The sequence below is a fragment of the Gavialis gangeticus genome, unplaced genomic scaffold, assembly GCF_001723915.1.
Source record: "Gavialis gangeticus isolate Ggan-Ray unplaced genomic scaffold, GavGan_comp1, whole genome shotgun sequence".
Taxonomy (NCBI): domain Eukaryota; kingdom Metazoa; phylum Chordata; order Crocodylia; family Gavialidae; genus Gavialis; species Gavialis gangeticus.
Window position 1 is genome coordinate 112,952,934 of NW_017729025.1, and position 21,554 is coordinate 112,974,487.

The window sequence follows — 21,554 nt, forward strand, 5'->3', positions numbered from 1 at the left end:
AAAAAAAAAAGCCAATAGCCAATAATGTTAATTTTCCCGTTATCAATGCCAATCTGATACGAGACCGATATATTGATGCACCTCTAAGGTAAATAAAGGCAACATTACCAGCACATTCTGCAACACAAGAGTGCGAGTCTGGGGCTGACCGACCAGTTTGGAGCTTCAGGCAGGCCACAATGTGCCATGTTATCTTGACCGAGGTGTGATCTACAGAGCTTTTTTGCTTTAATTTTTGGAATTGAGAGGGTATTAAAAAACAAACACAAGAAGTTTTACAGTACTTTTAACTTTGTTTTTTTTCCCCAAAGCTTAAGAGGCAAAGCCTCCCCCAGCTATCTAGCTGACAATATCTACCTACAATACTCAGGAGAAACAACTTATGCCTTTTGGCAGCAAAAGCCAGTAAGTTTTCCTCTTGTATACTTCAGCTCATTAATACAACAGGTTTTCAGAAGCACACAGAACAAGTATTTGGTCTGGCAACGGCCTTGCAAAGACTTTCTTCTTTACTATTCCCTTATGATAAGAATATAAATGACATCCTGGGTGAGACCAGTGATCCATCTAGCCTTGTATCCCATCTCTGACAGAGTCAGAAGTGGACACTGCAGAGGAAAAGTGCTGAACCAGGTATACCTAGACTGATCTATGCCCTCCCTGTTCATTACCCTCCTTGGCATCCACATTACTGGTTTAGAGATGCCAGAGGAAACATCTCCAACCATTTTGTTTAATAGTTATTAATAGATATATTGTCCAAGCATGTGTTTTGTCCCTTTTTTGAACCTGGCTATGCTATCTGTAGGGCTTTGTTTAAATCAAAGGCCCAGCTCGCAGTGTGAGCTTTACACTTTTAATCTTGGAGCTCCCCCAGTGCACCTGCCACCCTGCTGCTGAATGGTAGCGGGGCCCTGTCAGCTCTGCTGCTTGCTCCTGATGGCTGGGAGGAGATAACCAGCGTTGTAAATATGCCATGGTTTTTGCCTCCCAGCAGCAATCAGTGGGACGCAAAAACCACAGCATATTTATAACCACGGTTTTCTCCTCAGGCCATCAGGAGCAAGCAGTGGGGCTGACAGGGCCCCTCAGCTAATCAGTGGCAGGGTGGTGCAAAGGGAGAACTCCAAGATTAACGGAGATGCTGCACCATGAACTAATTTCAGTGGCTGCCCCATAGTTGTAGTATTCTGGGACTTGGAGAAATAACAGTTCCCTTTTCACTTGGTCCACCTCCTTCACAATTGTATAGACCTCTATTCAGGGGCAGGCAATTATTTCGGGAGGAGGAGCACCACTTCGTGAGTTTTGGCAAGCCATTGAGGGCTGCATGACAGGCAGCCAGGGGCAGATAAATATTAATTTTCTAAATTTTTTAGGGGCCCCACGAGCCAGACAGAACAGCTTGGTGGGCCACATCTGGCCTGTGGGCTGCATTTTGCCCACCCCTGCCTCTATCATATCCCCCTCAGCCTTCTCCTTCCCACACTGAAGACTCCTAGCCTTTTTTGCTTTCTTCCAGTATGGCAAGTCCTTCATACCCCTGATCATTTTGCTTGCCCTTCTCTGTACTTTTTTCTCAATTCTACTACATCCTTTTTAAGATGTGGAGATCAGAGTTGCACACAGTATTTAAGATAGGGATGAACCATGAATTCACACAGTAAAATAAACATAAAAGTAAGAATAGTCTTTGTCCAAAAAAATAAGATAAAAGGTGCGGTGGGGGGGGGTGTAACGTTGTATCTATTTAAGTTCTTTGGTAATAACAGGAATAATAAATCTGGTTTCCCCTGCAGGACACAGGATTAATCCCACACCGCAACTAAAACAATCTGCATCAATGCATAAGCTAAAATGCTTGCATAAAGTATGAATCACTGGGGCATGAATGTGATGGTTTCAAGAATCATGCCAGGGCTAAACCATATTTCCTTAATTTCCAATTCTGGGAATCCATTATCTATTCTAACTATTCAGGGTGGTAAAGGACAAAACTGATGGTGAAGAACTGCAAAAGGTTCTCAAAGTTGAGTACGTAACTTATGAAATACAATACTGATTAACAGGGAGTAGGGGAGGGGCACCTATGCAGCACAGCAGGGGAATGGTGCCTGCAAGAAGCGTGGCCTGAGAGGTCTATGGCTCATGCTGGTGTGGCCTGTGGACTATGTAGTCCCTGCCTCCTTCAGTAGCTGGACAGCCTTGCTTTGGAGGACAGATATTTCCTTTTCTCACGCTGAGCTCAAAATCCACAAGAATTTGCACAATAGGCATTTGAATCTCACTTACTTCTAGTTTCCTTCTGGCCTCCTCCTGCTCTTGTTTCTCTTGGGCCATTCTTTGAGCTCTCTCAGCTTCTGCTTTCTTTTTATCTTCCTGTTCCTTTTCCTTAGCTAGATTTTCAAAGTTTGCTCGGATGCTGCTTGCTTTACTATTCACTGCAACGTTACAAATTAAAAAAGTAAAACATGTAATCAAACTTAAAATGAAAATTTAAAAGCGAAGTGCTGTTCTTATTGAATGTCTACACAATACAATGCAGTGCTGAGTAGAAATATCTCAGGTGGGTAAGGTGCCAACAGTAGCACAGCTGCATTTCCATCAGGGTAAGTTAGGCCAGGTAGAGGGTTGTGCTAATATGGCAAAATATACTAGGCTAGAAGGAGTTTAAATCCAGAATTCACACAAGGGTCCTCATAGCTTTTGTAGGCTGATGTCACTATCCATACCAGAATTCTCTCACGTATCTCTCTTCTCCTCCACTTAACTCTGTGTGAAGGGGGGGAGGAAGGTGAGCATGGGAATTGAGAATATGGCAGAGACTCCTGTAACCTTCCTACTTGCTGCTCTATGCCAGGGACTTGTACCCATTCTTCACTCTCCCACATGTCTTTAATACTCACTCCACTCAGAGTTCAATGAAAAATCTGGCCCAGAGACTGTAGAGGGCTTAAGCAAGATTCTGAGCAGAACAAAAACCTTATGTTAGTTAGGTCACACTGGCAATTTTTACCTCGTCAAACTGGAACCCTAAGCCACAATGTACTTTTTGTTCCCTATTTGGATGATCACAAGATCTATCAGTAGCTGTAAAAAACACTTTTGGTGAACTAAAAGTAATTCAGACTAACGCATACAAGAAAGCAGCTTGCCATTTTTATTCAGACCAGTATTTCTATGCAAGGAAGCAGACTACAGAGATTGTAATCCCTCTTTAGCCTGCCATGACCTGGGTTTGGAGTGTGGGGCAGCAACCATTAAGTAAAAGAAAAAAAAAATCAGTAAGTTGATATGCATTGGAATGTAATAACAATATTACTTACTTTTGCTTTTTCAGTGAAGCCCTTGACAAGACAAGAGAGTTGTACTGATTTAGTAAATTCAGTACTGAAACCAAACTCATATTGATTTAGGTTGAACTAGCTAAATCATGTGAACTGAAATGAGTGTTTATATATGAGTGTTATATAAGTTTTAACTATTAGCTTTGTTTAAACTGGCTCATTTCTATCCTGACACAAGACTGAAGATTTCTCTCTCCTTCTAGTGAAGATTTCTATCTACTTCTAGTGAAAATTTGCACACAAACTACGTCAAAAATCAAGGGAACTTTTTATCCTTTTTCTTTTGCTTCTGGGTCCTGTTTCCATTTCTCAGTGAGAGAAAGTTCTCATTTAAATTCCACTGTAATATAGATTCAGCTGTTCATACTGTGAGGAGAAAAAATGCCACCTGTCCATCACACAAAAAGAAAGGTACTACAGCCCAGATAGGTGGAAAATAAGGTGGAAGAGATTGTTAATGGTCTGTCCAAGATTACCCAAACTCATAAAAATCTGTGTTATGGTTAAATTCACACTCATCAATATGAGAGGAAATTCCCTGTCAAGCTGAAGCAAGCTTCCTGACTTTTTGGTGTAGAGGTAGGGTGACCTACTGGTTGTAGAAAAGGATTCCATGAAATACAGATATAATCTTACCAGCTTCTACTGGCTTTGTCTTCTGATAAGTTGATGATGGCTTCTCAATATCTTCAAAAGTTGCTGCATTCTAACAGTAAAGATATTAAAGTAACTACTGAGAAATCATGGTTTCTCTTATCATATGTTCATGAGGCACTGCATGATATTTTACCGAAACACTGAATCATGACACCTCAATCCAAGAGCAGGATTTTTGTCAGGAACCTACTATACTTTTGTCTTAAAACGTGATATAAAGAATGACAATTCTTTCAATATACCAGATTATTTAGAGTTAACTTCCATTCAGGAACAGATGCAACATATTACTAAATCTAGTAATAAAAGGAATATTTACATCATTCATATACTGATGGCTTATGAAAATGAGAAATAAAATAGCTAGTTAAATGTTTATTGTGATTATTTGTTGTTCTAAATCTGTGTAGCAGAAGCTGTTTCTACCAAGATAACATATCCCTCCTAAAAGTAAATACAAAGAAATCTTGAACGGAAATAAGTATTTTGGAGGTAGATATTCCTCAAAGGTTCACTGATATTTGAAACCATGGGAAAGACAACTTCCTACCTATGAGGTAGATGAATCTGAAATGTTGAGACCTCTTTAAAAAACACCTCAGTACACTTATTAACAGTGCTTAGCAAATCTTATGTAGAGACCTTCATCCTCTAATTGTTTTTTAAATGCTGCTTCCTTTCACATCATAATGAATCCTGTATAAAAAATTACAGTCAAGAGATTCCAAAGATCCATTATGATACTGGATGAGTATTAATCAGAACCATTCCAGTTTATGAAGTGGGAAATGGTTTCTAGCTACCCTATTCAAATTTTTCAGAATATTTATTGTGGTAGGACAATGAAGGCTAGCAACTCCACTTTCTCTGTAAGTTTGTTTAATTGTGGATGGGGAAAGTAGGTGGACACAAGGATACCGACTTTCCAGTCAACTAAGATGACATTCACAAGGTGTAAAATGAGGCAACATCTGGTGGCTGGACGAGAAAAGTGACCACGTAGAGAGCAGGCTTTACTTTTTAGCCTGCTCCACCATGAGTGACTTGAGTCACTGGACAAATGTTATGCTTTGGAGTTCCCTTCCTGCCTTTATAAAATGCAGATAATGGCTGCAAACCCTTTATAAAATGTTTCAAGATCTGCCAAAGAAAGGAAGAACATTTTATGAAGAACCTGATAGGATAATTCTTTGAACAAGATACAAATCTAGAGATCACAGCATTGTATATCCAATCTCTCTAATCAGTATGGGGAAATCTTTAAATGGATACACTACCAAATTCATGATTGCTTTAAACTACTTACCTTATCCATCCGATCTTTCTGTACACCATACTTTCCACCAAAGCCTTTTGAATAATCTGAAAGCAGAATAAAAATGATTGAAACAGGTTGTTTAATCTCGTCCCTATTTAGGTTGGTCAAATGCAAGTGGCCGATTCAAAAGCAACTGCATGCAAACTTCCAATGACAGCAGCCAAAGAAAATGGAATTTGTTCTTAGATGTGGAAAAGAATATGTATCTAGAGAAGGCATCCGATAATATTTCAGCAGATGAGAAAGACACTGTGGGCCATGGGCATGCTTTATACATTCTGTGAATGAAAGTTAAGCTGATGATTACCATGTTGATAGGTACCAAGCAAAGAGAAAAGGATGACTCCCCTCATAATGCACCACTTCAATAGCACAGGCTTTCATGGCACTAACAGTTACTCTGCATAGATCATATTACCTAAACTATTTTCCTTTGCTCACAATAATGTGAGTTAATATTAAGTTCTGCAACACTTGGTGTCAGAGTAAAAATATCACTTAGAATATTTATTTACATGGCATTTAAGGAATTTATTTCACAATTTCATGATATTGCTGATTTTGTAGTTCAGCAGGTTAATGCAAAGTAAAACCACTTCCCCTGTATCTGCAGTGGTAAGGCACAATACGTAACATATTCATCTTATAGTCTTATTTGAATAATGAGTTCTCATGCAAATGAGGACTGCTGCACTAAGTTATATCCTCTACCTTTATTCTTCTCATCAAAATGAACTAGTATGACTTCAGCATGTGTACTTGAATTTAGGAGAGCCACCTTCATCTTAAAATGTTTGGCACTAGACTACTAGAGTACACAAATGCTGGCTGGTATCAGAAATACCAGCCCAGCTATCTTCCTTTTTTGGTGTGTTTTTTTTCCCCCCACCCAAAATGAACGGATGGCTTTCCTAGTCACTTTTTAACTGATAATTATTCTACCTTACCCTATTTTAGGATTTCCAAAAATACTCTCTCAAAATTCTCACTTCCCAGAAAACCAGTTGTAAAAAGGTTGTGCCCCAACTATTTCAGTTAACAACTGCAGTTTTGAAACATGCTACATTGTGGTAGTATTTCAAAGGTTTACAATTAAATTTCAATCTGGCAAGTATGACTGAATGCTGGTTTGCAGCCATTTCTTCAATGGTGGAAAATTGTTTCGTTTATTTTATTACCTATGGAATCTTAGCAAGACATAACCTTGCAGATGGTCCAATAAAAGATATCACTAAAGAAAATCCTTTCCTCTCACTTAATTCTTGGACCATCATGGCTACAACATTACTCCAATATAACCTTAACATGATCATTTTTCAGAAGATGCTGGTAGATAATACGAGGGGTCAAAGCTTAAGGTGGGGTCGCAGCATTCTGATGCGACTCAAAGTCTGTGTTAGAAGTGGCTGCACTGCTAAGAAAGTTATGAGTGGAAACTGTGCCTTGTTGCGATTCGTGCTTAGCTAGTTTCTCCTTGTATTCAAACCCCACAGCAGATGGGTCCTGCCTCTCTGTTTGAACACCAAATTTCCCTCCGAAACCACTCTTATAGTCTGAAGAAGCCATATGTAATGAGTGAAGAGGACCAAAAAAAAAAGGAAGAAAAAAAACAGACAAATTTAGTTAGAAACACATAAATACCCATCACAAAAATTCTGAATTGCCAATAACTTTAGGTAGTAAAGAATCTTAATGAAGATTTAAGATCACTGTATTTACTCAAATCCAAGATAAGGTGTTTTCCCCATTTAACAAGGGATTTAACAAGGGGAGGGGGAATCCTCATCTTGGATTCAAGTACTAGGGTGGGAGCTGCTGTCACTGTTGCTGGTGTCTGGATGGGGTCAGGGTGGTTTGTGCAGTGGGAGAGGGGGAAACAGTGTGTGTGGTGGGGGGGAGCATTGAGGAGACCATACAGTATAGAGGGGAAACCTGGGGAAGACCACATGTGGTGGGGGGAGTGAAGGGAGGGAGCACAGCACAGGTCACAGGGTGTGCAGCTGAGGAGACATGCACGGGAGACTGTCACTGCTATCTGGCCAAGGCTGGAGCTAGAGCCAGAGCCACCACAAGGTAGGCAAGCAGCAGGGGAGCAAATGGCTCGGGGTAGCAGGTTTGGCAAACACCTGGAGGAAGTCGGGCAAGTGGCAGGAGTCAGGATGCTTGCTCCTCAGCTGCTTAAATTCTTACCATTTGCCCTATTACAACTGCTTTTCCCACTGCAATGGTGGTGGGGACAAACTGAAGATGATCTACCAATAATTAGATTCTATACATGACAAATTATAACAAACTTACAATTTTCCATGTACAGAATCTAATTATTTGTGAGTCGTCTTCAATTTCAAGTTGTCTTAGATACAGGTAAGTATGGTATATTTACAATGTTTCCACTTGGAATCAGGAAGAGATGAACACCAACTATTGTTCCTAGAATGGTGTCCTTACATTCCTATGTTCTTAGCTCTTCCCAAGTTGAAAACACCAGTTCTCAAATCTGTATTTTTGTTGTATGCTCATGCTCGCATTTGATCAAGAACATATTATGAACAAAGGCTTGTTACATTTTACTTGAGTACACATTCAAGATGTGAATATCACAACACTTAGGAGTGAATTCAGTCGTCATTTGTATTTTATAGCCCTGACCTTAAAAAGACACACAAGGGTAACATCTGCAAACTTGATCGATAGAAAAACCCCTTAAGACAGTACAATTGAATATCGGTCAAAAAAAGGAATATTTGTGTTCTGCAAAGACTAAATCTGCTCTCAAAGCTGTGTTATGCTGATAATTCTGCCATATTCAGGATCTATCAACTTGTAAGTAGACATCAAGGGTGAAATCACAATAAAATTCTCTAACCACATTAGGGACCAACTATCTTCTTATTTGTTATTTCAGGTGCCAATGTGGTACAGATATGTTATTTAGTGTGGCTGCAAAATTTGAGAAAAGGTGTTCCCCTTCTGTTGAAAAGTTTGGAAACTTAATTGTTTGCCCAAGTGCAGGAACACAACGACTCTGTAGATGATATCTGAGTGAGACAAACAGGATTTGCCAATTCACATACAAGAGAAGTTACTTCTGACCAAGTCTTCACTGAAAAATAAAGACTCCAGACTACTTGCAGACTCATGATAAGGTTATTCCATGATCATCTGACACAGTGAGTCAATAGTTTCAGTTACTCAGTAAGGCAATTATGAAGACATGTAACCAATATTACTGGACACACAGGAACAGAATGGAAAGGAAATGCAATCTTAGCTACCTTAGCAGCATTTTACCAGAGGTAGTGAGAGGGGAGAGGAGAACACCTATGAACCAGGTGCATATTTAAGAAGTGAATAAACTTTAACTCAAATGTACCTTTCTGAGATTCGTGTAGTTGCACTTTCTCCTGATGATCCCAGCCAAGTGCACATTTGTCTTGCCTATCTGTCTGGACGCCAAACTTGCCTCCAAACCCCTTCACATAATCTATACACATAAAATTCCATACACCATTATTGCAATTCAACATTATACATATATTTTGACTAAACCAGTGTTGCAGATGTGATTTCCCCCCTAGCATTTTATTAATGATACTGAATTACTTTTCAGGGTCCATCTTCCCCTACAAAGTTATCTTACCAATGGGAAATGAGGAATCAAAGCTAACTTTGATTCTTTATATAGAGAAGAGGAATAGGTCAGCTGCATGCAACTCACCTCTTCCTCTCCACCAAAAAGCAGGATTATGATATGGCTCTTTATCTGGTTATTTGTATCATACTTAAGAAGGCCCTGATTCTGCAAACTGATCTGCATCTGAAGGTTCAGACGCCTTTGCTGAATTCCACTTATTTATGTGACATTCCAACAGGAGAATATGCTCTCATGTAAATCAGATTGTAAGATCAGGGATGGATTTTGTATTTCTTTCCATTTAATTAATAAAGGAATCAGTGGAAAGAATGTATTTTTATAATGTAACTCCCAGATTTGACATTCTTACATAAATGAGAGAATACCTGACTAGAATATCTGACTCAACCCAAGCAGATTATTATTAAATAAGTTAATAAAAACCTTTCTGTGATTCATGTTTTTCCGTTTTGCCTTGATATTCAAAGCCAACAGCACTTTTGTCCACTTTTTCCTTGTCAACACCATATTTACCACCAAAGCCTTTGGAATAATCTGGAGACAGGAGTAAAGAGTTTTATTTTTATAAATGTACAATTATAATATACAATTAAGACTTTACTGAGTGAGCCATAGCCACTTACGTTAAGCTAATCCTTTAGAAGAGGTACTAACATCCCTGGCTAATCTTGATCTAAGGTATTAAATCTCAAATTCTTCAATTATTAAGTTAATATTTTTCCTCAAGGAAGGAAACAAAAAACAGCAGTCAAAGCTAGCCCAAACACTGGATGATGCCAGTACTTCTAATCTATACAAGATTATATCAAAGAGTGTACTTAGTTATAACTAGGTATTAACACATTGAAATTACAATGAAATTTTCATACTGTCAGAAGCAGTCTTTTATTTTAAGAAGTTCTAATTTTGGGTGCCAATGCAACATATACACAATAGTCAAGAGTTATCTAGAAAGTTCAGCGTGGGAGCAGGGGATTTTTAGGGGAGGGGAGGCAGAGGGAGTTTGCTCTTTTGTGAAAAAAGAACTCAATTTTTTCACCAATTATAGTAAAATAAAAAGTGACTAGAAATTCCCAAGTATCATTTATAAATAAAGTTTAATTATTTTTCTCGGGAAATCTGTCCCTGCTATAGTCGATAGTTTCAGGGTTCTAATAATAGAATGACTAATTTTTCAAAATAATCAGAAAAATTTTGCAAAAAGTTAGTCAAGTATCTCTGACTGCCATATATTTTCAGTTTAACCTACACTCAAATTCTTTAGTTAACAAAGCCCAAACAAGTTTCACACTTGTTTGGACTTTATTAACTAAAGAACTTGAGTGTGAAACTTGTTTGGACTCCCAGTGTACCTAGAGAATGGGATCCCTCATAGGTTGGATCCAGATCCGGATCTGCCACATTGAGTGGTAGGGCAAGCAGCAGTGATGTTAACTGCTGCAGGTACCTAAGTAATTGCTTTGGCTCAGGGCAACGCTCATTAGTAAAAACATTGTTTGACCGGCTGCTGTTGCTAGAACTAGTTCCTAGGTGGTGGGGTAGGGTAAATGATAGTCGTATGAAACACTGACCCTCTGAGTTGCTCTGGGACCTGTGGGAATTAACACTGCCATTGCTTTCACTGCCCCCTGAATTTCCAGCCCTGCTAGAATTTCAGGCTAGATTTTGGCCATCCCTGATTCAAATGCTCACTTTCACAGAAAGTTTTCCAAGGTATCCTATGATTTATCCAGTGTGTACAGGAAATGTATTATTTATAAATATTTAGCAAGGTTGCACCTGTGACAGACTGAAATGGAAAGAAAAACCTTCACATCAACTAACCTTTCTGTGATTCATGTTTCTCAGTTTTACCCTGGTAATCAAAGCCCACTGCACTCTTGTCCACTCTGTCCGCCTGTACACCATATTTACCACCAAAACCACTAGAATAATCTGGGTTCAGAGAATAAAGCACAATTAAGCCAAACGAAAGTGTCTGTCAAAGCAGTGCATCAATACAGAATTCCAGGATATTATTTTGGGGCAAAAATAATCACAATTGTAAACAAAATATAGCACAATAGTGCTGTAACCAGTTCCCAAGCATCCCCTACCCTCTGCATGATACCGTGGAGTCACAAACCCAAGTTTTTTATCTTATCTTAATATATCCTTGTTCCCCTATGCTAAAAACAAGTCACATTGTTGAGGACAAAAATAATTTTGTTAAAAAAAAACCAAAACAACTTGTGGACTTGTGCAATAGTTTTTTAGCCTGTTTATTTAAAAACAAACATTTGAAGAAGTTGACTATACACCTCAGAAACACGAGCGCTATTGATTTATAAGCAGCATCTGATATTGATAAAAATGATTTATCTAGGAACACACACACATACCCCGCACACCTCAACACTTTACCTTTTTGAGAAGCATGTTTCTCAGTCTTCCCCCGGTATTCAAAACCTACGGCCGACTGCAGGAAAAACAACACATGCGTAAGTGTTCTAAAAAGCCAGACAATAGCAGCTTAGTACCTTCTGTGTCAATGGGCAAAAGTTCAGTGTGAAAGTAATGAAATTTTAAGCCACGCTCCAGGTCTCTTGGCTATGCAACATCATTGTCTGTCTAGATTTATAGGCTATCTTGGTCTTGAGTACCTTCAAGACACTAGAGAAGTAGGCCTAATAGGCTTTCTTTCTTAGTTCTTGCTAAAGCAGATTGTATAAGCACCTCTCTGTGGAAATGATGGAACTCCATTATACAGAATCACTACACCTGCCAAGATTCAAATATACTGCAGAGAACAATCATTCAGCCAAGTCGTTCATTTTTCAGTACCTCCTAAACCATCCCAATATTTAATTCCCAGTATTTACAACAATTTTCACTCTTATGTAACATAACTTAACTAAGGAAAAGGTTTTAATATTTCCTTGGTACTCAGGCCTTCCCTTGTGTCTTTTAACAGAAAAGTGCCAATTTACCAATAAGCATTAAAGAAAGAGAGCAACAGTTACAAATAGCACAAGAAAAAAAATTAATACCCTAAAGAAATGGATAAAAGCAAGAGACATGGGTAACTGCAGTGCCATAAGAAATTGCTTACCTGGTCAACCCTATCTGTTTGTACACCAAACTTGCCTCCAAAGCCTTTTACTGAATCCACTTGAGAGCAGTGCTTAGAAAGCTTAGTTTGATATTCATGGCCAACAGCTGACTAAAAGAAATTAGGAGATGAAACTTTATTATGTGCAAAATGTGCTTCTAATCACACAAACCACACATATACTCCCACTTAGAGGCAAATTATTAATTTGGGTGGATCTTTACACTATTAATTTTTACAAATATTTGTATAATTATTCATACAGGATTTTTCACAAGTAACAACTATAGTATTATGTCCCCAAGTTGTCAATATACTTCTGGAAAAGAAAGTGATCAAAGTCTCAGGAATGATTCTGGCAGCAATGGCCAGATCATGAACTTTCCAACTGGGATTTATAAATTGAACTATAGGAACAAAATAGAAAAAGCACGGATTCAAAACCTATTGCTACAAGCCAAAAGTTAAAGGGACACTCCACTGCAAGGTAAAATATAAGACCAGATAAGGGACCATACACACAATACTGGCATGTGTATGCTTGTCAGAAAAAAGGAACATGTAGAACTCTGCAGGTTTAAAGCAACAGGCTAACATCAAAAGCTGTCACAACTGAATGCACCATTCATACACAAAGACATGAATCATTGGCTAGCAAGAAAACTGTTCCAAACATATAAAGTGGTATTAGATAGCTGCAGGAACTTGTATAGCCTAAAAGAAATCATCATTAAACCTACAAAAGCAAAATGACAATTATAAAAACTAAACTTACACATATGTCACAGACAGAATAATGAGGGAAGCCATCTCCTACATTGATGAAATGTTAACTATCTAAATCACTATCTGAACACCATGCAGATGAAAATATGCTCCTAGGAATATGAATTTTATTTCACTTTATTGCAAAATTATAGTACTGCCCTAGAGCACGCAATTTAATAAGAGCTTTGAAATCCTAACAGGGTGGATTTGATTTAAATCAAATTTATTTAAATCATGATTTAAATAACAATTTCAATCACTGGTAAGGAAGCCTCAGTTTAATTATTGGTTTCTACAAAAAGTGCATTCTTGTTGTTTGATATCCTCTGTTTACTTTCTTGAAATGTTTCACTTTTAGAGAGGGGTAGGGGCTTGACTGCGTATACAAACTTTCAGAGAGACAACATGGCTGATGGGTGGGTAAATCAGGTCTGTTCTCTCTCATCTCCATATACGGCTGTTAACAAGGATGTTATCTCTGGAGACAAAAATCCAGTTTGAGAACTGAAACAGCATCACAGATGCTTAATGGGATCTTCTAGACTGAGAACTGAGTCCCACTGGGTAGAGTGGTTTTCTTTAATCTTTACTGATCTATAGAGGAGCCTCTGGAACCCCGTAAGATTGGGCCTATAATATAGTCCACGGTCTGTTGTGATGTATTTATAAAACTTTTCTAAAAGCGTTATATGAATATATTGTCTCAAATAGTATATAATTAGACGTTATAATCCCTATTCTATTTCATGATATCTTTGAGCTTTAACATATCTTAAATTAAAATGATCTTTATATGAGTTTCTCTTTTTAACAAAGCACCTTAACAAAAAATAAAAAATATGATTCAATAAAAAAATCTGATTTAAAGCAAAAAATCTGATTTTTTATTTAAAAAAACCAAACACTGATTTGTATCCACCCTGAATCCTATTCAATTAAAGCCAAGCAAAAACAAAAAATCCACACCCCCTCCTCCCAACACACACCTTACCATACTCAGCTGTCATTAATCACTTGCAAAAACTATATATAATTTCAACATGAAAAAGTACAAAGTTAATATGCTCATAAGGATCACTGGAGTAAATAATTTTCTTTGCAATGTGAATGTATGCATCTAATTATTAGAAGATTTTTACTACAGTAAACATTAAAAACCAAAGAAACTAAAGTCACCAAAGTTGTTGGCATATTTGCTTATAAGCATATATACCCTCTGGCTAGGTCCATCATTGGAATTATTTTAGTTAAGAAAACTTAAGGGAGCCGCTTGACATAGGGCAGAGGTGGCCAACCCACGGCTCCAGAGCCACATGCGGCTCTTCAGAAGTTAATATGCACCTCCTTTAATCTTTGCACAAGCACATGGCGACTAGCTTCCACAGCCATTATGTCTCATGATGCGACTGCTTGGAGCAAGCACATTACTCAGTTTGGACTCAGAAGTCTGGACTCCAGATTCGTGGGTTGGCCACCCCTGAATAGGGCCTCATTACATCTTACACTGTAAACCAAACAGATATTAACGAGCTTAGGGGAGGAATTGCGTCCCTCATCTGCACAGCTGTGATTTGCTACTAGAGGTCTGGTGAGTAGAGGCTGATCTAGGAGTCAGGGGCAGGAGTGGCTCACTGTTCTCACTGGGAGTGTGCTGCAACTCCAGACCATCCAATGGCTGTGGTGCTTTCTACCTCTGCTCAGACTGGCTTACTCTGCCCAGGAAGCAAAGCCGGTCCAACCTGTGGTGGAAGGCATCATGACTGCTGGGGGCTCCAGTGCTTGCTCTGCCCAACATACCCAGAGGGCAAGGTGCTGTGCTCTGGCATCCCCATTCACCCTGACTCAGGAGGAGCACTGTATCCTGTGAGGCTGAAGGACTTCATCTTGGGCAAAATAGATGTGGAGAGTAGTCACACCTCAATGGAACAGGAGTAAAATTAGATGGATTAGAGATAATCCTGCCCTGGAGTAGGGAAACTTTAAGATGAATGAGTGCTTTAAACCACTTAAAAAGGTGCTAATGTGCAACCAATCCACAGGTTAAGAGTTCCAGAAGCTTCCTAAAATTACCATGTAACAAGGCCCATAGTTTATTTTCCAAAATGAGACCACTGTTGCTATGGTCTTCCTTTCTGCTCTGCAAATGATCCCTGCTACACAGGATGAAACAGCAGTGACACAGTATGAGGCATATTATGCTCTTATCAGTCAACTGTTTTTCCAAACCCTGAATTCACGACCATTTCCTGGCTTAATGCCTTTTTTGCTGCCTTCCTTTCCAAATAGTCACTGGAACCTGAGCCAGCCATAACAACCAAAGGCCCAATTATAGGACACTGTCCCTTCAAGTAAGACAAAGGGTGTGAAATTACATACTGGAAAGTGCAACCTACCATATCTACTGTTAAAGCTTCAATTTTTCACTAATGTAGCAGTAGTATAAACCTCTTGATCCAGCACGTAGTACATAGGTGAGTAATTTGGTAATTTGGCTGGGATATGTAATGAAAGGTATGGGGACACATACACTGGGAGCCATTTCCAAAAAGGGAGATTGAGGGATGGTGCGTGCTCCAGGACCCATGCTCATCTGGTGCCCATGCCAGAATAGCTAGGGAGGGGAGAAGGGAAGTCACCACATGCCTTGGTGGTCCCTGACTGGCTGGAGTGGATGCCGCATGTAGCACGCATCTTTGACAGTCTCAGACAGGCAGTATGTGCAGCACATGTTCCAGAGCACTGCTGTGTGCAGCACACATGCTAGACCCTACGCCTGGGGCTGTTCTGGTGTGCATCACATGCTGCATGTGGGGCTACTTTGGACCTGAGGGCAAAACGAGGGACTGGATAATAGGGCTCCATTATTTGGATCTGGCCAGATCTTTTATACCCCTTATTTAGACTGAAGCAAACAGATCCTTACATCAGCTACCCCAACGTAATACATGTGCTTTTGATTTGTTTTAAAATAATCCATACCCAACACTGACAACATTTAGCCACTGAGGATTAAGTGTCCTGGAAACCTTTAGTTCGGCAGCACACTAGTAGCTTTTAAATGAGTTCTGGAGTTCTGACGTAAATATTCATGCAAGCGGTTCCTTAGGCTGGCATCAAGCCGTTCTGGCTTTCAGACAGAATGAAATCTTGATGTACTGAAGTCAGCAATTCGCTCCGATGTTATTTAGATTTCACCCACAGTACACATCCATACAGAAACTGTGATAGAAGAAGGAACTATAGACTGGGGTACCATATAGTACTGCTTCATCGTTTTAAAACACCTTAAAAGCAGTTTCCTCCAATACTAGTATTACTTGAACAGTGACCTGTGACAATTAAAATACTGCTCTTTTAAAGATTTTAAGTGCTGCAAATATAGCTACATTTGCTTATTTCATTATTAAACTCCCACAAAACATTTATCACACTGTGGAGTAGCTGTCATATTTGTTATTTCATGAGTCCATGTAGAATACTAAATGAATATGATGAAGTATACATAGTCAGTGCTGGAGCGATTGAAGATTACAAGGTAAATTTAATGTTTAATCTACTCAATAATACTCCTCTCAGCTCTCCCATTTACATTACCGCACTTCAAGGGTCCACTGGAGATTATGCAGCAAATGTCTATGGAATACAGGGGATGAATTTAAAAAAAAACAAACTGAACGTGTTGGATACATTCAACAGGCAATGGTCCCAAGAAACTAAAATGTACTGACTCTTGTATTAGCTCTAATTTTAGTATAGCACACTGCTGGGATGATATGCCAGCATGATCATTATACATGGGCAGACAAGCAACTGAACACTTCTGATCAGCACCTTTTCATATGTCTATATTCAAGTCACTCAGGTGTTTGATAAAAATGATCTAAGAATAGTTATTTGTAATCAAATGGCTGTCAAGCCCATATTTAAAAATAATGCAACTACTGTTGGCCAAAAATACACAGCAGTTTTCTGAATATCTAAGTTATCTGTCATTGTTCAGTTTATCATACTTTCTGCAGAGGCCTACTTTCTAATTTGAGAAAAATGCATATATTCATTCTCTGACAGCCTCAAGCAGACAAGAACTGATACAGCACATGAAATAGGAAATGGATTTATCCATAGGTTAGGTGCTTTTTTAATTAAGAAACTTCCCTTCAGAAATCTAAACATTGACTTGAAAGAGAACAACATATCTGCACACGACATAAGCCAGGGGTTTTCAACCTTTTTTAATAAGTGTACTCCCGGTGGCCAGAACTGGAGGGTGTGGGGAGGTGCATGGCTGCAGGCGGAGTGGCGGCAGCATGGGGTGGTGAATGGCAGCAGAGAAGAGGCTTTACACTTACTTTGTCCATGCGGTCTTGTTCCACACCAAATTTCCCTCCATAGCCATGGGAAGCTTTTGGTCCTGTTGCAAGCTCTTTCTCCTTGAGGTTCTGGTGTTCTTGAAACACATTTTCCCTCAGCTGGTGAATACTTTAAGACATAAAGATCAAGGAAGTATGTAGTAAGGTTTATGAACACTTACCATTAAAACAGTCCCAGAGCAAAGACTTCCTACTTGATGTGCTATTTTGCACACAATCACCTGAAATTAACCTTTAGGATTACCACAAAGAACAGTCTTACAGCTCAATTACCCGGGCCAGTAGTTTTCAAACTGTGTTTTGTGGAACCCTGGGGTTCTACAGTATACTAACAGGGGTTCCACAAAGAGACTGGGGGTAATGGCAGAGCAAGCTGGGACCCATTGCACCAACATTGCAGGGTTGGGTCACCTGGCTCCGTGTCAGTCTTTAGGATGGGGTAGAGGTTCCACTGCAGAAGTGATATGAAAGGGTTCCATGGCTTTAGGAAGTTTGAAAACCACTGACGCAGGCTATGTACTAGTCTATATGCGCTTTTACATAGCTGTGGTCACTTTGTTCCCCCATCTACTCCTTTGGTTTTGAGCTCTCCCCTGGTATAGGCAAAGGCCATCTCTTACCAGGCATCTGTGAACTCTCTAGGCCTCCATAAGGCCTTGATCCAGATAAAGGATTCTTACTTATGATAAAGTTCAGAACAGGAAGGCATTAAAGGCAAATTTATTTTCTCTCCCTTCCTTTATACTTTTTAAAGGAAGAAAACTGCCTACCTCCCAAAAAAGAACTAACAGTTTGTGCTAGAGCTAGAAAAAAACAGTAATCTGTTGTTCAAGACCCTTCCCAATTGAGTTGCAGCTGCCTCAAGCAAAACTCTGGAAACATAAATGCTGCCAGTACAGCCAGTAGGTGTCAGCAGTACACTCCTAGGATCAGTTTTACTCCTATGAAGTAGGTCATTTGACTACTAAAATTTCATGTGCTTAACTCTCTCCACTTGCAGCATTTATGACATTTTATACTTAGTATCCAAGTGCTCCTCAACTGCTATGGTGATCAGTTCTCTATGAATCGATAAGCCAGAAGGAAAAGTAATTAACCCTTTTTTGACATTCTTCAGGGTAAAATATTAACCATACTTCCACTAAGTATTGAGCGGCTCAGAAGACGGCCAATAAGGCATCACATAAGCTCTTGGATCTAAATGGCCCACTATGATGCATATGTTTCTCCTTCTGACAAAGGATTCAATACTGGCATTATATGATTGGTATGCTAGAATTTGTATGCATTTGGCAGGCACTATTTTTAGAAATGAAACTCTGTCATGTGCTTCAAAATTTTCTATAACATGTGAATATGTACTTTCTTGCACTAAAGCAAAACAAGGTCATTCCCAGACATAAGATTGACAGAAAGAACTGAGCTGCCACTGAAGAAAGAAAAATAAAGGAAAGAGAACATTACTTCTTATCTTATTTTGCTACTAGAGGTGACAGATAGATAAGCTTGGAAATATTTTTTTAACTGATGCTTTATAGAGGCTCTCTTGTGTTTCTAACCATCAGGATGTAAAACACTGAACATGTGAAGCAACTAAAAATTACCTCTATTAGCAGTAACAAGAGAATGGAAGTAATGAAAAAGAGCTCATTTACTTGATGTGCTCCTGATGGCCAGATCCTTTCACTGTTTTAGCACCCCAGCGTTGCTCCTTCTCGCTCACATCATTCTATTAAAGACATTTAAAAGAAGTTAAAAACCATTAGAGTTTTACCCAAGGCTTTAGAGTTCAAATAGTTCAAACATTCTAAAGGATCTCTAATGCCCCTGAAACTGCAAAAGTTAAAAGACAGCCTTATTGCTCCATTTACCTGTCACTGCCTTAGCCTGTTGCTTTTCTGTTACTGACAGAGCATGGAATAGACTCCTATTTTCAAGTCGTTTTGCTCTCTTCCTTCAAATCCTTCTCTTATTAACTCCAACACATGGAAAATTCCCACTGAATCATTAGTCAAACATGCACATGAAAAATTACCCCCTCCTACAGCGTACCTTGTATGTCAAGACCAGTCTGCACCCAACTGGCTTAGACATCATCTTTTTAGGGCAGAGAACGTCTTCACTATGTTATATTGGACTGCTATGGTTGAATGATAGTTTGAAAGCCATACCACAAAATCAGGATCTGTTTCCCAGTCATCAGCTCCATCATCCTGGCTGACAGAAATCGAGTGCCCTGCTGTAGCCTTCCACATCTGAAACAGCATCACAAGTAATTGTCATGCTAGACTTTGTTTCTCATTTGATTAAGGTTTGTTCAAAATTCCTGATATACTAGAGAAGCACATAATTTAACTAGACAATGCAAGCATTACTGGCAGAAAGAGCATACTGGATTAGACTCACAATAACACCTCTTCAGTCGTATACTCAAACTAGTCCAACATTTCTCTGTGAGTTTTTTCTATTGGCATTATAAAAAAGGCTAGGAATAATCACTGGCTTTGTTTCAGAGAGATCAAGTAAAGGTTTTGGGTTTTTTTGACAGTCAACAAGAGCATTTATTTTATTCATGAGTAATGCATTTTGAACTTCTACCTTTAACAGTTCTTTTCAGATGTGTCTTTTAGTTAAAACTCACTTCAGAAAAAAGTACCTTTAATCCTCAGATTCCATATGTGCATTTATTTTACCAATAACATTTTTTCTAGGCTTTATTAAATGACAGGCAAGGATACTGTTTAGCAAGCAACAGTCTGTCCTTTTTTATATTATACATTAAGGAAGTTCAGTATCAAGTGTTAAAAACTAAAAAAAAAAGCAATCTAAATGTCATTTTCCTTGTCATGTCATGTCACTAGACTTTTATCCACTTGCATGCAATTATGTAGCACAAATTGCAACATTATTAAAGCTATTCCTTGCTTAAGTTTATGGACATACTTCTTGTTATTGCTGTCTTTGCTGAACATTTCAGGATAAAGCAAAGGGCAAATTCTGGGATACTAGGAGTAAAATGCAATAGATATTGCTTTTTATTAATATTTAGAAACAGTAGACAGGACTTTCAAAAGTGACTAGTAATTCTATAAGTTTAACTTTGTACACTATCAAGAAAAAAAAAAAGAGTGTATAAACTTTCTGGGGGGAAAAATGTATTTGTTTTAAATTCTCCTTCTTTTACCAGCCATATGGAGGAAGTCTGCCTATCTCCCACTACTGAAGACCTTACATATTCCATCGTATTATGCTACCTTTTACTTTTCTATCTAACTGAGTGTAAAATATAATTGATGATGGATGATAATTTATGATTGAATATTTCTCACGTACCCAAATAAAATCCAAAAGAAAGCAAGCTCCTCATGAGATCTAATGCAGAAAAAGATTACTACTTTCTGCACTTGAACTGTCAAAGAGTTACAGCTTTTAAGGGAAAAGATACTGTTTGCAAGCCCATAAAACACAGAGGCCCTACTGGAGCAGGAGCTCCACACAGAAATTTCATTGGAATAGATCTCAAGGTAAAGATGCAACAAACTGGAGCTCTTCTTTATTCCAGTTTAATTATATGTCATTTCTTTCATTCTTGCCTGCAAGCAATATAAACTTTGAGGCAAGGGTATTTTTTGTTATAGGGCATAATGTCTACCACCCTGCGGTTCAGATATTAGGTGCTACCTATAGGCACTGCTACCATTCAAATACAAAGTAGTCATCAATTCTATTATTTTACCTATGATATACCCATTGACTGGCTATACAGTCTAACAGGAACAAGACCTTTGCATGCGTCAGTAAGGACATAAAATTTGAAAAGAAAGAAATGAAACATTTTGGTAAATCTAGGATTAGCAATAGTAGCAGTATGAAGAACATCAAGAAGATACAATGGTTAGGTACAGACACTATACCCATCTCACTTTAAGTGAGCTGAAAGTGCTCTAAAGCCATAACTGAACAGACATTCATGACTTAAGAGTGCTTGAAAAACGGCGGATCGTGCTCTAAGTTAACTCTCGATAGATGAGGCAGTAAACTAAAATGCTTTCAGTCTGAGCGCTTTATCGAACATTTGCGCCAGATCCCGTTGAGGGTTAACTTAGAACATGATCACTGCCATCCCAGGTGGCGTTGCGCAGGGCTGTGCTCTGCCCAAGCACCAGGCTTCTGTGGGGGGAAGAGCTCTGGGGTTTCAGGAACCCCAGCCAGGCAGTGGCGTGCTGCTAGTTGGCCACGGGGAGCAGGGGGCATGAGGGTTGATGGGGAAGTGCTCTGGGGTCTCCCCATTTCAGGAGCCTGGCCAGGCAGTCGTGTGCTGCTATTTGGCCGGTAAGTGGTTGGGGGG

At 39.0% G+C, this 21,554-nt stretch overlaps 1 protein-coding gene across 4 annotated transcripts in view; it reads right to left on the reverse strand.

Moving 5' to 3' along the window:
• The window catches only part of CTTN (cortactin), a 41,117-nt gene that overhangs the window by 14,006 nt on the left and 5,557 nt on the right, over window positions 1-21,554 (reverse strand). For 2 of the 4 annotated variants that reach the window (XM_019519426.1, XM_019519425.1), the window contains exons 2-13: window positions 19,378-19,461; window positions 18,862-18,935; window positions 17,186-17,315; window positions 12,069-12,179; window positions 11,381-11,435; window positions 10,802-10,912; window positions 9,401-9,511; window positions 8,696-8,806; window positions 6,765-6,875; window positions 5,311-5,366; window positions 3,984-4,053; window positions 2,293-2,441 (exon numbers count right to left, since the gene is read on the reverse strand). In XM_019519426.1, the coding sequence (XP_019374971.1) occupies window positions 2,293-2,441; window positions 3,984-4,053; window positions 5,311-5,366; window positions 6,765-6,875; window positions 8,696-8,806; window positions 9,401-9,511; window positions 10,802-10,912; window positions 11,381-11,435; window positions 12,069-12,179; window positions 17,186-17,315; window positions 18,862-18,935; window positions 19,378-19,461 (1,173 nt within the window). Of the gene's footprint in view, window positions 1-2,292; window positions 2,442-3,983; window positions 4,054-5,310; window positions 5,367-6,764; window positions 6,876-8,695; window positions 8,807-9,400; window positions 9,512-10,801; window positions 10,913-11,380; window positions 11,436-12,068; window positions 12,180-17,185; window positions 17,316-18,861; window positions 18,936-19,377; window positions 19,462-21,554 lie in introns of those variants that run through there. The other 2 variants (XM_019519429.1, XM_019519428.1) reach the window with 2 other exon arrangements.